General features: G+C 39.7%; 1 protein-coding gene across 4 annotated transcripts in view; it reads left to right on the top strand.

Moving 5' to 3' along the window:
* COL5A2 (collagen type V alpha 2 chain) overlaps positions 1-14002 on the top strand; it is a 172290-nt gene extending 158288 nt beyond the window's left edge. For all 4 annotated transcript variants that reach the window (XM_032114536.1, XM_032114537.1, XM_032114534.1 and 1 more), the window contains 13 exons: positions 914-1075; positions 1185-1292; positions 2186-2293; positions 2445-2498; positions 2826-2933; positions 3033-3086; positions 4361-4468; positions 5341-5394; positions 6112-6219; positions 8154-8445; positions 8614-8801; positions 11201-11425; positions 12275-14002. In XM_032114536.1, coding sequence (XP_031970427.1) covers positions 914-1075; positions 1185-1292; positions 2186-2293; positions 2445-2498; positions 2826-2933; positions 3033-3086; positions 4361-4468; positions 5341-5394; positions 6112-6219; positions 8154-8445; positions 8614-8801; positions 11201-11425; positions 12275-12421 — 1716 coding nt within the window. In that variant the 3' untranslated portion in view covers positions 12422-14002. The remainder of the gene's footprint in view (positions 1-913; positions 1076-1184; positions 1293-2185; positions 2294-2444; positions 2499-2825; positions 2934-3032; positions 3087-4360; positions 4469-5340; positions 5395-6111; positions 6220-8153; positions 8446-8613; positions 8802-11200; positions 11426-12274) is intronic.
* Positions 14003-15093: the final 1091 nt, after the last annotated feature.

The raw sequence follows: 15093 nt of genomic DNA, 5'->3' as shown, positions 1-15093 counted from the left end.
AATAAAGCTCATTATTCTTTAGCTTGGTCCAATGCCTGATATTGGTCCAAGGCTTTCCATTGGGTTGAGTAGCCTTCCAGATTGCTGCTTATATTGCTCCAATGACTTGATTGCTTACAGGAACAAAAAAACCACAACTTATATTTTCCTCTGTATTTTATTTTTTGTCCCTTTAGTGGTGACTGAAGTTAGGACAGTTTTTGGAAGAGAAAGAGCCTCTTCTGGGCTCTCTCACTGGTGGAGTTACTCTCAAGTTCCATTAATATACATTCAAAACAAACCCACAAACACAAAATCTCTTGTGTTCAAACATTTTCAGAAACACTATAAAAAAATAAACTAGCTGTTGATCAAGTTGAGGATTGAACTCCACACAGAGAGCTGTGTCATGCTTCATATGCCTTTTAATGTTATGATGAGAAAAACAACTTGCAGTCGTTGTAAGGTTGTCAAATGCAAAGTTTATGGAAAACTTAATATACATGTGAAGTCTCAAAAGTATTTGAAAAATAAACAAAGGACAGTTAAAACACTAATTTGTACCATGGGAATGAAAAGTTTGGATGTAGACTTTAGCTTGATGATACTAGAAAGAATGGGCAAGGGTGAGTTTTCTAGCAGTGGTTGTACACTTGAGGGGGGAAAAAAAAGAGGAAAAAAAGTGTCTTTTAAAGGACTGAGTTTGGAATTGAAAATGAGGGGGGCATGGGTGGAGCTTGGACATAATTTGATGAGATGTTTAGTTAATTTCATTTATTTGGTCATAAAAGAGATGATAATAGCTTTTAGCTCATTCACATTTTTTGGCCTTTCTGAGTATGTATATTTATAGTTAATCGAAACACAGTCCTTAGAATTTTATTGTCCTGATCAGAAAAGGGTCCAATGTAATGAGGTGTTTTAATTTTCTTAGGGTGCCCCAGGACCTGCTGGGCCTATTGGTGAACCAGGAAAAGAAGGTCCCCCCGGTCTTCGTGGTGATCCCGGTTCACATGGCCGTGTGGGAGATCGAGGGCCAACTGGGCCTCCTGGTGGCCCTGGAGACAAGGGTGACCCGGGGGATGACGGGCAGCCAGTACGTCCCTTGGTGTTACTGATTGTCCCTACTCCAGCTCCCGGCTTGGTCTCCTTGTTTATTGCTGCTGACATGACAGTGACATTGCTTTCTCCTCTGTGGATTTCAGGGCCCAGATGGCCCCCCTGGTCCAGCAGGAACTACTGGTCAAAGAGGAATTGTTGGTATGCCAGGACAGCGAGGGGAAAGAGGCATGCCTGGGCTGCCAGGTCCTGCAGTAAGTAACAACCAGGCTATGTGCCACCAGCCTGGGTGTTCTCTGTGTGGGATTCACAGCGTAGTGCCCCTTAGCAAGAGCAGAAAGCTGGAAAACTCCAGTTGCAGGAGTGAATAGAGAGAGAATAGTAAAGAACTAAATCTCATACAAGTGCATGGAGGTGGAAGGTTAGTTTCTGCCACAATGCAAAGTCTGAACCTGAATTGAGAGTAAGTGAGCAATAGCATTAAGGCTTCTGACTAAAATGTTTCTATTTGACTTAAAACTCGATCCCTGAAAAAAACAACCTCAAACTCTTCATTTAGGTACCCAAAGGTGACTTGAATGTGAGTAGATACTCCGTAAGCACTGTTTCATGAATTGTGAACTACAGCCTTCCAAACTGCCATTTGAGCTCTCTTTGCTTCCATGTAGTATTTGGAGATATTTATTGGATAGCCTTATGATCCAGGAGATCAAATAATTAAATAGACTATTAGTAAAAGTGTTGCTATGCAGGATCTGTCATTACCACGGAATCTATTAAGTCACTTTATAGCTAAAGTTGGCCAGAAATTATGCCAGGCTAACAAGATTTGTCAGTGTTGAGACAGAGAAAAATCATGTTAATTATTTCAAACTACTTTCTATTTTTCTGAAATCTAAAACATCTTACCTATTGCAGATAATGACATCAGACTTACTGATTTATCAGTAACTTCTTAAAAATACAAAGTATATTACGTATTCAAATTCTATAAGAACCTTTTCTTTAAATGTCAGGCTTTTTTTCATTTGCAAATGTAGATGGTATTTCACTCTGGATTAATGAGTAGTTTGGCAGGTAGCAGGGTTTCTGTGCTTTCTTTGATTTATGATTAAATTTTTTATATGATATTTCTCATCTTTTTTAGGGTACTCCAGGAAAGCAAGGTCCCACGGGGCCACCTGGTGACAAAGGTCCCCCAGGGCCTATTGGCCAGTCAGGTGCCACTGGGCCTGTAGGTGAAGCTGGTCCAGAAGTAAGTATTACAGCATTGTAGCATGCAAGAAAAGACTAGTGGTTGTTACCCACAACTTGAAGTTAGAGGTGGAGAACAACTTTCTAGTTACTCTTCTCGAAGTGCAAGATAACAGAGTTAATCAATAGCTTTATTTTACCCATAACTCCAGGGACCTGCTGGTAATGATGGTACTCCTGGACGAGATGGAGCTGTTGGGGAACGTGTAAGAATATATTATTTTCTTAATTTTCTTCTGGAAATCCCTGTTTTATTATTGACTCACTGTTGATTTTCTTTTCATTCAGTTAACCTGGATGGAGAGCTTGTTCTGAAAGTGTATCACAGCTTTGAATATAGTACCTGTCAAAGCTGAGGATGTCTGGCTAAGAGGCTAAGAACATCTGCCTCCACAAACTCAGAGCTGAGTTTTTGCAGCAGGAATATCTTTGTAGGCTGCAATTGCTCAAAAATAGACTGGCAGTGCTGCAGTTTTGTTGCTTTGGTCTAGACCAGTCCTCTTTAGATAAACAGTTGAAATTCTGCTTTGCAGGGTGATCGTGGTGAACCTGGCCCTGCAGGCTTACCAGGTTCTCCAGGAGGTCCAGGAACTCCGGGTCCCGTTGGCCCTCCAGGAGATGCAGGACAAAGAGGTGAAACTGTAAGTGAGGCTTTTTTAAAAAATCATTTGTTTATCAAATCCAATTATGTATGTTTTTTGTGCATTGCTTCACATACTTTCTGTATGCAATCTTTGTAGGGTTCTCGAGGTCCGATGGGTCCCCCAGGACGTGCAGGAAAAAGAGGTTTGCCTGTAAGTTGCCCATGGTCACTGTGGTTTTATCTGAGATACCTTCTACAGGAAAGTGTGTGAGGAGTTCAGCCCAAATTAGAATGCTAAGCAGGGCTTCACCTTGTGTTCTGACTGCAAGTAGGTGCAGGTAATTCTGAGCTGCAAAGCTGCACAAAGTTGGATATTTGTATTTGGATACTCCAGTAAAACTTGGAAAGCCTCTTTGGAGCATGTTGCTGTCTGGATAATGGTAGGACCTGAGTTAGCAAATGGCTGGAGTCTGGTCTAAATGAGGGTAAAGAAATGAATGCTGAACAAAAAGGGATGTTTTTAGAAAAAAATGGCAGAAATACAACAAAATCACCTGCTACCATTAAAAGGCCTTAATTCAACTCATGAACTTCCGATTTCAGTCCAAAAAGGAAAATAAACAAAACTCCTCTTTTTTATGTTACATAAGTCTTTTACAATCCAAGCCTGGAACAGAAAATTAATTGCAAACTTGGGAAATTCAAAACAATGTTGTCCTGTCCCTAAGCAGATGTCATTTGAGAGACTGTAAAGTTTATTGAGCAGTTAGTGATAATGATGCCATTGATAAACTATTTGGAATCTGGCATTGAGAAATTTAGCATGCAATTTGAGCTGAGAAATACAGAATTGAAAACAGCAGCCACATTTTCCAGTTATTCTTGAATTAGTGTAAGAAGTTTGCAATTATTGAAACTCACAACAATGAAATCGTGACAGTAATAGAAGCAAGGTATTTGTGTTGCCTGGATGTTGTTGTCTACAGTTAGGGAATGAAACTTCAGTTGTACTTTAATCATAATGAAGGTGAAAGAATCTGTGAGAAGTAAAGGTGTAGCCTGGATGATTTCCTACTCAAAATATGCTTTATCATAATGAGTCTGTGAGAGATCAGCAATATTTCAATCTCATCAACAAAAATATTTTGCCATATACAGTAAGGCAGAGAAATATATACCTATTAAAAAATTTGGTTGTGTAAATTATTTGTTATCATTATTACAGGTTTGGTTTTTTACTGTATTATGTAGCTAAGTAGAATAAATTTGTTTCAACTGTATTTAAGCACAGCACAGTTTTCTGTAATTATTTACTTATTCTTTGGTGAAAAATTAAGATTTTTAGGGCTGCCCTGACATCATCATCTTTCCAGCTTTAAAAGGGAAGGAGGTCTGAGTGCAGTGTTTAAAAGTAAATGAGGGCTTTTTGAGGTCGGGGTTTTTTTCCCAATTCAGAATTTTACGTTTCATTGTTGATATTTACAGGGTCCCCAAGGACCTCGTGGTGACAAAGGTGACAATGGAGATAGAGGTGATAGGGGCCAGAAAGGACACAGGGGTTTCACTGGACTTCAAGGCCTTCCTGGCCCTCCTGTAAGTTGTTCTGCTTTTACTAGAATTTTATTTGCTTGGTAGTTAAATAGTGTATCAGGAACATAGTTACTTAAAATGGGGGGAAAAAAAAAGCACACTAGTTGTTTTTTCCACACAAGGTGTTTGAGTGGCCTGCTGTCTGTACTTGCTAACATTTTTAATGCAATTTTACAATACATGTAAATATTTACTATACATGTTGTGTGATGAGGTGAACCTGTTCTGGCAAGATGCGTGTTCTCCTATTCTTGTTCTCTTTGCAAGACCAATCCCTGACAATCAATTACCTGTAAGCACAAGGTAGTAACACAAGCTGGTAGTTTCAGATAAGCAACTTAGAGTGTGAAATGCTTTTTGGCAGTGTTTGAATTCATAATAGTCAAGGAATCCAGTGTAAAATCCCAGAAGGACTGTGAGAACATCTCTTGCTAATACTTTCAAAAACTTTGTGATTTCATTGTCAGTTGAATGGAAATATCATGGAAAACTTGCTTTTTTTTTTTTTTTACATTTATTCACTTGGTCCTGTGCAAACACTGGAAGTTTCAACACGCAGGAACAGCAGCAACAAAAAGACCTTGGCACCCAAATTATCTTTTCACTTTCTCATAGCACTATTTACTCTCTTGTAATCCACTCTGATTATAAATACCTCAAAACCAAGACTTTTCTAGAGAAACAGCTTTATTATATATAGCCAAGCACCAGTAAATTCTATTAAGTTACTAAGGGATTAAGGGAAGGGTACCACCCAGTGTTTATGTATATTTTAGTCCTATTCATACCAACTTGTGTATATCACACACTAATGCCTTCAAACTAAAGTCATATGCTCTAAATGGCACAATGATAAGATAATTTCTTCTGTTTAGGGTCCAGTTGGTGAACAGGGCAGTCCTGGCATTCCAGGCCCATTTGGTCCTCGGGTGAGTATGACTTTTAAGGTTTTTCTTGCTTGGGTTTTGGTGGTTTTTTTTAATGCTCATATGTCTATTTCTGCATCACTTTATTTCAATAACTTTCTTTGACTTCGGTATCATATGGTGATTACGCTAATATCTTTTGCTGAGACATCACCTTGTTTAATACAGTAAAGCTTTGTCATGAGCGTAGTTTATAGGTAGATAAAAATGTCAGCTCAGGATGACTACAGGGCTCCAGTCTCTTTTAGGAGGCACTTTTGCTGCAGCTGATGCAAAGCCAGATATGTGGCAGCTCTGCTAAATTGCTACTCTGCATCTCATTACCCCCATGTATGTCATTCACTCAAAAGTAAAGGAGAAATACTGTCCCTGGGGAACATCCAAGGGAGGCATCTCCCTCTGAGCCTGTATCTGTGGGTGTACAGGAGCTACTCCAGTCTGCACAGCATCTGGAATCTGGAACTGATCCCACTTAAATGGTTAAGGAAAAAATACAGTTGAGCCAAGTTATATTGTCTGAGGTGATTCACTTGAGAAGAGCAGCTTTGAAACTCCCTTCTTGCTTTTACAGAAGATGAAAAAAGGTGATTTTTAAAAGTTTGGTAATAGGCACAACTAATCAGATTGCTTCCTAACAAGATGCTGCTTGTAACAGGCTGTTTTGTAAAACTTTGTTATTAAATGCTAAAATGCATTCCTTCTGTCTCCTGTATTTTCTAGGGTCCTCCAGGTCCAGTTGGTCCTTCTGGAAAAGATGGAAGTCCTGGTCCACTTGGGCCAATTGGGCCTCCTGGTGTTAGAGGGACTGTGGGAGAAGCTGGACCTGAGGTAAATTGATGGGAATATGGAGGGGAAGGGTTTTCTTCAAATAATGAGATTTTTTTTTTTTTTTATAGTCCATAACATTATTTTCTTAAACATCTATGAGTTCAAGGCAAATGATAAAATGTGATAGCTTCTTCAGCAAACATCCAGGGCAACTATGAAATTGAAAGGGTTCATTTCTTACTCATTTTCACCTTCTGAACCTGGGATGATGCCAGCCTCACCCACCTGTGCTCTCCTTAGGCTGAGCTGGATCTACTTCTGCAGTTGGCTCAGTGGATCCAGCTGGATCTGTGGTTCAGCATGGCTGTTTGGTGAGTGGGGCCCTAAGCCCTCAGGCCTAAGCATGGGCCAGCAGTAGCTCAAAGCTGGCAGTCCCACAGAGGTGGCACTGAGTGAGCACAGCCACGAGCCTGACTGCCAGCACCCTTCTTGTGCTGTGTGTTAGGGAGATCCTCCAGTCCAAATAAACAGCCCAAACTCTAATATTGAGCCCAGCGGACCTTCACCCTGATCTGAGGTTTACAGACACCAAACATGAGCTGATTCACTACTGATGAAAACTGGTTTAACCAGTTTGGAAATAGTCCTAAACCTTTGCTGAATGGCCTAGACATATTCCACATGTACCAAATCAAAATATCCTGTCAAAAAAGGGTAGTTACACTATTTGAAAGAAGATAAATTTAAAAAAAAAATAGAGGAATTTGAGAATAGAGTGACCTGGGTAATCATGTGGGGAATTAAAAAATTGATATTGCTTATTTTGTGGAAGAGGTGGAACAAAATAATGAGCAAAACAAGGGAGGCAGTTTTTGCTGTCTTTCTGTTTGGTAAGACATGGTGTTTCCCGTGTTTATCATGTGCTAATATTCTCCCCATTTCATTTGAATTTCTACTAATTGTCAGTATCTCCACTTCTGCCCAGGCACCAAGACATGTATGAAAACTTTATGGCAGAGCGTAAGAATAGAATATATCTAGATACTTCATCTGTTAATGAAACCATACAAGAAATATCACCTTCCAGTATTTTTAGTGCTGCTTTCCTTGGGGGCTTGCATGCAGCTATAAGTTAGAACCAAAAAGCAAGAAATAAAAGTTGAGATTTCACTTGTCAGACACAGTGTGTGTTAGTTTGGATGTGTGCTCTGTAGTAACCATTTGGAGCACTAGTTACGAGTTCTGAAGTACTGACTCTCAAAGGAAGGGCCAGTTCTGATCCACCACCTGATGCACCAGAGCATCAAACTTCCCATAAAGGTATGTTGCAGACTTTGTGCTGCCAGAGAAGAGCTGGCAGGGTGACACATAGTTATTAACAGATACCTTCTCATGTGTCACAGTGCACGGTCACAGACAGACCTCACAACCTGCCATTTGGGAAAATTTACTCAGTCAGGAAAACAACTGCTTTTCCAAAGTGAGGATGATTTAGATTCTTTCCCACAGAAAGACCCAAGTTTGGTGGCCAGAGAGCTCAGCACTGTGCTGGAAAAATACAAAGATATTTCTAGTGCCAAATTTTCCATCCAGGAAAATGAGCCTGAGGTAATTCAGGAGAAGCAGGAATTTTAAGAAATGAAGTTATTAGCCAGGTATCTGCACAAAAAAGGACAGATGATTTAACAAAGGAATGAGGGCATTCCTTGGCGTTTTTCCAGCTGTTTAGTTTAAAATCAGGAGTGAGAAAAAATTGAGCAAGGCGTTAAGGCAATCAGAGAGGACATGAATCAAAGTGAATACCTCACATGCAGTTCTAATCTCTTACCCCTGTTCTTTGAAAGGTGAATTGTTTATATTTGAATTATTCCCTGTGCTTTAAGGTGACCAGTCCTGAAGTTTTGGCTTTTTTTTTTTCGGTGGGAGGTATTGCTGTCATTTGGCATAGTAGTTACTCTACTGGACCTCTGTCGCCTTTTTGTTTTGAACCTTAGGGCCCACCAGGTGAACCTGGTCCTCCTGGCCCTCCAGGGCCTCCAGGCCACCTCACTGCTGCCATTGGTGACATCATGGGACACTATGATGATGCTATGGCAGATCCACTACCAGAGTTTACTGAAGATGAAGCAGCCCCTGATGACCATAATAAAACAGACCCAGGAGTCCATGCCACACTGAAGTCCCTGAGCAGCCAGATCGAGACCATGCGCAGCCCAGATGGCTCCAAGAAGCACCCAGCACGGACCTGTGATGACCTGAAGCTGTGCCACCCGTCCAAGAGGAGCGGTGCGTGTTCACACCCTCTGCTGTGTGCTGTGTGAGGCTGCCTTGTGTCCAGCACGGGCTTAGTCACTGGCCTGTTCTGCACTGCTGTAACATATTTCTGCTTATGTCTTCCCAATTGTTTCAAAAATCTTTATAAAGTAATGGAATCACTTCTTATGTTCTTTGTAGGTGAATATTGGATTGATCCTAACCAAGGATGTGTTGAAGATGCTATAAAAGTGTACTGCAACATGGAAACTGGGGAGACCTGCATTTCTGCCAACCCATCTACTGTGCCCCGCAAAACATGGTGGGCCAGCAGGTCCTCGGACTTAAAACCTGTTTGGTATGGCCTTGATATGAACAGGGGATCACAGGTAAATAAATACAGTCACTGTTAAGAATTGGCTTCTGTAAAACTTGTTGCCTTGTGGTTTGGAACTTCATCTGCTGCTCTGAGCAGGTTCTGCTACAGTCAGAACATTATACTTGTTGATTGACTGGCATATATTCAATTGATTGTTAGTACCATAAAGTAAAGATAGGAAATAGCTGGGAAAAACAATGCAGTATTGGCTGAAGTAGACCACTGCTGGAATGGATTTATTTTTCTTGATCCCAAAACCATCAGCTTCTATCAGTCTTTTACTAAATGTCTATCTTGTCCTTAAGCAAGTGTACTTCTACCCCTGGTACATAATCCAGATCCCTGCTGTTTTAATTGAATTCTACTCTTCCTTTCAGAAAACTCTATACTGCTAAGAATTACAAAACTTACTTTATGAATTTGTTTTTGAAAGAAAGTATGATTGTTATCATATGTGTCAGGTTGATCCATGATGAATCCATCAGTCTCTAGGCAGAAAAATTTCCACTCAGCTTTTTTCTGGATTTTTCCTCAATAGTAACATCTAAAATTAGGCTTAATGATCCTAACAAATAACAGAAGTTTAGCCTATGCAAAGTATATAATTAATTAACTAGTTTTTGCCATTTTTTTCCTAGTTTATCAAAAGCACAGAAAATATCTTCAAGTGTTATTTCATTGAGCATTAATATCTTTAAATTAAGTATTTGGTGTGCAAAAAATAATGCTGTTATCAACTGGATTACTGAAAACAGTTCAGAACTTTAACAGCTGAGAACAGATGTGATACTGATGGCTTTTTTGAGATGCTTTCACTTATTCCTAAATTCAGGAAGTCTTGCCATGACCCAACATATCACAGTTGATGTTTAACTGCAGAGCTACACAGAGGGGTTTGTAAGGCAGATGCTCCAAGGCAGATGGAGGAACAAATTATCTTCAGGAATATTGTAAAAGAATATCTCATTATTTTTGAAACACTGCAAGATTTGGTAACTAATAGTATGAGCTATGTAATAGTCACATGCACTCCTTATGGATTTTAAATATTAAATATGTCCAAGATGACTAAACAGAGGAACCACACTTTATACATTATGATGGTGCCAGTAAGATTTTCTCTTCACGATTTCAGTGAAATGCATGAAGTTTTAGTCATTCTTGACTGTTTTTTATGTTGCAAGGATTCACAAAACATGAATAAAATGAAACCTGCACAGATAGGGGGGAAAAAATCTCAGGAATTTTAGAATTTCTGTTATTGCTAGAAAAATTGCTTGTTTTTTGTAGAAACAGTGGCACTTTTTAGAACATTTGTCAAACTTCCATGCAAATTGATTCGTTGATAAAGCCTGTATACAAATGTATAGTTATTTTTATACAGTCCAACTTTGGTAAAGAAAGGGCTTCGGTGGATCGATGCTGCTCTTGTCCCTGCTGGGTCCCTCGTGGATGGCTTAGGCAGCACTCTGCCAGCACCTACGTGGGCACACAACCTCACCTGCGCAGGTGGTTGTGAACAGCCGCTCACACCCACAGTCCATGCACGAACCGGAGACACAGAGGCGAGAGGGGTTCTCTGTGTGCAATTCTGAGGTGTTTGATGGCAACACCCCGAAGGGAACAGAGGCAAGAAGAACAACAACCGAAAGCCCGCGCCCATTTTATCCCGAAAACTCCCGAAGGCGGGCAGAGCATCCAAAACCAATAGTCTGAGGGCCCTCCCGAAGGCGGGCAGAGCATCCAAAACCAATAGTCTGAGGGCTAGGGGGCAGAGGCAAGGTTGAATGGCATAACAGGGACCAATGGGAAAAGGGATGGGAGGGGCGAGAGGGCCAGTGACCAGCAGAATCTAGACAGAGGGAGAACTTTCTAGCACAGTGTTGTGAGGAGAGACCACTTTTAAGGCAATTTTAGGGGTGTAAAGTGGACTTCGCCACTGCAACACATTGGCTGTTTGTGCTGCTTCTAATACAGCACAAAGCCTACAGAAAACAAGTTCCTAAAGTTGCAATATAACAGGTACACTCTAAAATGGTTTTCTGTGCCTGATATATTTTACTTGATTTAAGGTTGCTCTAAGCACTATTTCTTATGTAAGAATCCCTTTTGGAAATGAGGCAGAATTCATTCCAAAGCTTGACATGTTTGTGGAGGCCCAACTTGAGTTGTTCAGTTGCAGAAAATTACAGTTAAAATTCTCCAAAATTCTCCCTGTTACAGAATGTTTACATTTCTTTGTCCTCAAGTGGCAGCAAATTACAAAAGAAACCATCCTTAGATTTTATGTAATAGGGCTCCTACTAGTCATGTCTGACAGATGGCAATAATGGCAGATGTTTCTAAAATTCGCCAACTCTTAATGAATTCCAGTGTACTCTAAGTTGACCTATTTCTTTATCTCTGCAGTTTGTGTATGGGGATACAGCTGTCACTCAGATGACTTTCCTGCGCCTCCTGTCCAAGGAAGCTTCCCAGAATATCACCTACCTTTGTAAAAACAGTGTTGGGTACATGGATGACCAGACAAAGAACCTGAAAAAAGCTGTGATTCTGAAAGGGGCCAATGACCTGGAGATCAAGGCAGAGGGAAACAGCCGGTTCAGATACACTGTTCTGCACGACAGCTGTTCTGTAAGTTTAGGGCTTTTGCCATTTTCTGGGGGGGAAAAGGACTTCAGTCCCTTTTCACTCCTCTCTTGAATTAGAAAAAAAACCCATACAAGGAAATAATTAAAATGCTGCAGGATTTTATAATGAATTCTAGATGTAACTGATCAAACAGGGGTTTTACTATAATTCTAGCTTCACATAATAGAAATCTGCACTATTTAGAGGCTGTTTGCAAATTCCTTCTTAGCATACTGAGATACGTATCTTGCCATTTTGGATTTCCCAATACTTGTTTACCTCTATGTGGAATCACACAAACTGGTGAGATAACCACAAACTTCTGTCTGCCAGATGGGCAAGATTATTGCAGCAGTACTGTGGAGGAAACTTACTGGTACTATGACTGAGCTGGAAAGGAATATGTCCCCCAAAACTTCGTGGTGGGCACAGAAACCAGCAAGTAGTAGATTTTTCATGTTCAAAAGCAGTTTCAGCCAAGTCCAACATAACGGCAAATATTCCTTAATCTAGTCTTGTATCTGAAAAAGCTAAGTACTCTCTGTGCTTTAAAGTAAGCCCCCAATTATGTGTGCAGGAACATATTATTAACACATAGAAAAGAATTTCATAGCATAGAGAAGCATCAGCCCTGATGTGTCAGTCTGATAGATCTGCTCATTACTGTATTTAGATACATTTCAAAATAACCCAGGTGCAGGACAGACAGTGTTGCTCAGGGTGTTACATAGCAAAGGTACAGTGAGACCCTCCTGAACAATCAGACAGCTGACTCACCAGCTGCACTTTGGGCTGGTTTTGACATGAGCTCTGGCCTAAAGCCTAATTTTTTTTTTTTTTTCCCCCCTCTAGAAACGTAATGGGAATGTGGGCAAGACTGTTTTTGAGTACAGAACGCAGAACGTGGCACGCTTACCTATCATCGATATTGCACCGGTGGACATTGGCAGTACCGATCAGGAATTTGGAATTGAAATTGGGCCAGTTTGCTTTGTGTAAGAGCGAGGGGGGAATATAACACACTACCCAGCAACAGCAGCAATTAAACATGAACTTAGACTGATTGAAGTTAATCCTGAGACTCTTGAAGTAATGGCTGATATTGGATCAGCATTGTATATACAGCTCTTTCTAAATGCCCGGCCTCCTTTTGAATATTTATTTTACTTACAAACCTTCTGTTTTCAAAGTTGAAACCAACTTTTTAGTACAATTTTAAGAGGATTGATGACCACCTTCTAAAAGTAATATGAATCCTTTTCCTCAGTTTTGTTTCAAATTATTTTGCCATTTCCAGGTATTCAAAATAGATAGTTTTCATGCAGAACTATGTAAAGCTGTAATGATTATTTCTTTTGCTTGGATGTGTGCTGAATAACAGAAAAGTAGAGCACTTTTGTGAACCATTGGCTGTATTTCAATCATACCTGCTCCCTCTACCCCAGTTTGTGTTCCTGTAGTTGCCAGTACAATAGCCATTCACGGAAATCTGTGTGTTTTGTAGAAGAAAATCTCTTCAGACAAGACCATCTTAATTTGGCATTGTTTTTCTTGCACTTTTCTATGTAAGTCTGCTCGGAAGAGTGATCCATAGCCATGGTTAATTTATGAAGTGAAAGCATTACTGGGGTAAATATGAGTTTTCAGTAGGGGTGTCCCATATCTTTAATTTTAAGGCTAGATTTCACTTCTCACAATGTATCTGTGTAATTCCATTAAATTATCCTTAATCTTCAAACTACGTCTTAAACCCAATACTTGTTGATTTTCCAATATTTGCCCATCTAAGAAGCCATTACGTATCAAATTATACAGATGTCTTATATATGGTGCCAATTTCTGTACATTGCAGACAATTCACATGTATACCAAACCAATTGCTAATAAAGAAAGTTTAGAAATGCATTGGTTTTAGCTGACATCCAGACGTGCATCACCAGGAATTTGACTTACTAGCCTTGAGTTGTCAAGGCAGGAAATTTCCATCATTTCTTAGCATGAGCTACCTCATCTCTGGAAGTTGGGATGCAATTAATACTCCTGTTTTTATTTTAGATATTAAAAGGTGCTATGCTTCTGTTGTTATTTCAAGATAGGAGATAGGCAGGGCAAAAAAAAAAGCAACAAAGTGATGGTGCTAAACGACTCTCTAGAAGGCTGACGAAATAAAGATGCCTACTGTCAATGTCATGTTCAGAGCTTAGCTATTAGGCTTACAGTGTTTGAGAGAACAATGTTACAGTGCATTTATTTGTTGGTCATTCAGTATATAGAATGTTTTGTACCTCCACATGCTTTATTTTGTAAAGTATGTGGGTACAAACTTACTTAGGTTTTTTGTTTCTTTACTGCATCTGTGGTCTCCACATTTTTTTGTTTGTTCCTTAAAAAAAAAAAATAAACAGCTGGGGCTCTCCCTAAAGAAAGTCATGCACATAGCTTTATTCATGTATCTTTGCAAAGCATTTAATTAAATACATGCTTCTCGCTATGTAAGTGGTTTCCTTTTTGTAAAACTCTTTCCAGTGTGTTCATTCCGTATCAGTTCATTCCCAGGAAATTAAAAATAGAAGTATTTAATTGTTGTTTCGTTGCTCTTTGCATAAATCATTTGCAAGGCATTCTGAAATATTTTGAAGATAGGAATATAGGACTATTTGTATAGTGCCTTCTGTGTCAGTTTTTACAGGTAGGTCATTTGTATGAAGAAAATCAGCAGGCCTAGAAATAATAGCCTAATAATAATAGCAGGCCTAAATAATATTGTTTGAGACTCCAGAGAGAATTTTTATTCAAGAATGAAATGTGATTTGGCCAATTCCTAATGGCAATGTGAGTTAATGCTGATAAAAAACAGTTTCTGGACAAGCCATAAAGTTGAATTTGTAGAGAAGCAGGCCAGAATTTCCCTTCCTTTCCTCCTTCTGAAGGGGCAGGAGTTTCTAGGCTGTCTAAATGCATGTCCCTGCAGGGGAGGGAAGGACTGGGAAGTTGACAGGTTCACACTCATGTTATCTGTTTGCTTTTGCTGCCCATGCAGGAACCCTATGATTTCTTTCTTACTAGCATTAAATAATTTCTATAAATATGTGACTCAGGAGTTAACTTATCATACTGCATCATAGAGAAGTTTTAGATAACATTCATTTCACTGAATAGCTCTAAGTGTAATGGCTTGCTGGAGCCTGCTCAAGCGCAGGGGCTGTAGTCTTATCTCTACAGCACATCTACAGCAGATGCACAAAATCAATAACATTTGGAGTATAGGTTTATGTTTGGAATTTAGTTTAATCTCTAATTTTAATCAACAGTGTGTTATAATCCATGTTTGGTATAAATAGTTTGTAAGTTTGTTGAATGAGAAAAGGATTTCATTACAAAAAGTACTTTTCCTTGTCTTTTCAAGTCTCTGTTTGCATCTCTATCTCCATATGAAGCTTGCAGTATTTCCTCAGCCAGGTGCCTTGAGCACTGAAAAGGAGCTGTAACTAGAGAGTCATTTAAGGTAATATTCTGTAAAACTCAGGGCTGGAGAATCACTGAAAGAAAGTCTGATTTGAAGTGCAAGCTCTCAGGTAGTTAACTGAGGAGTCTGTAATGCAAGTGTTTGGACATGCTTTTCTCTTCTGGCTGTGTTCAGAGCATACGTAGATATTGTGCTTCTTTCCGTG

Source organism: Corvus moneduloides, chromosome 7 (assembly GCF_009650955.1).
Source record: "Corvus moneduloides isolate bCorMon1 chromosome 7, bCorMon1.pri, whole genome shotgun sequence".
NCBI lineage: Eukaryota > Metazoa > Chordata > Aves > Passeriformes > Corvidae > Corvus > Corvus moneduloides.
This window is presented reverse-complemented; position numbering and strand designations above follow the sequence as displayed.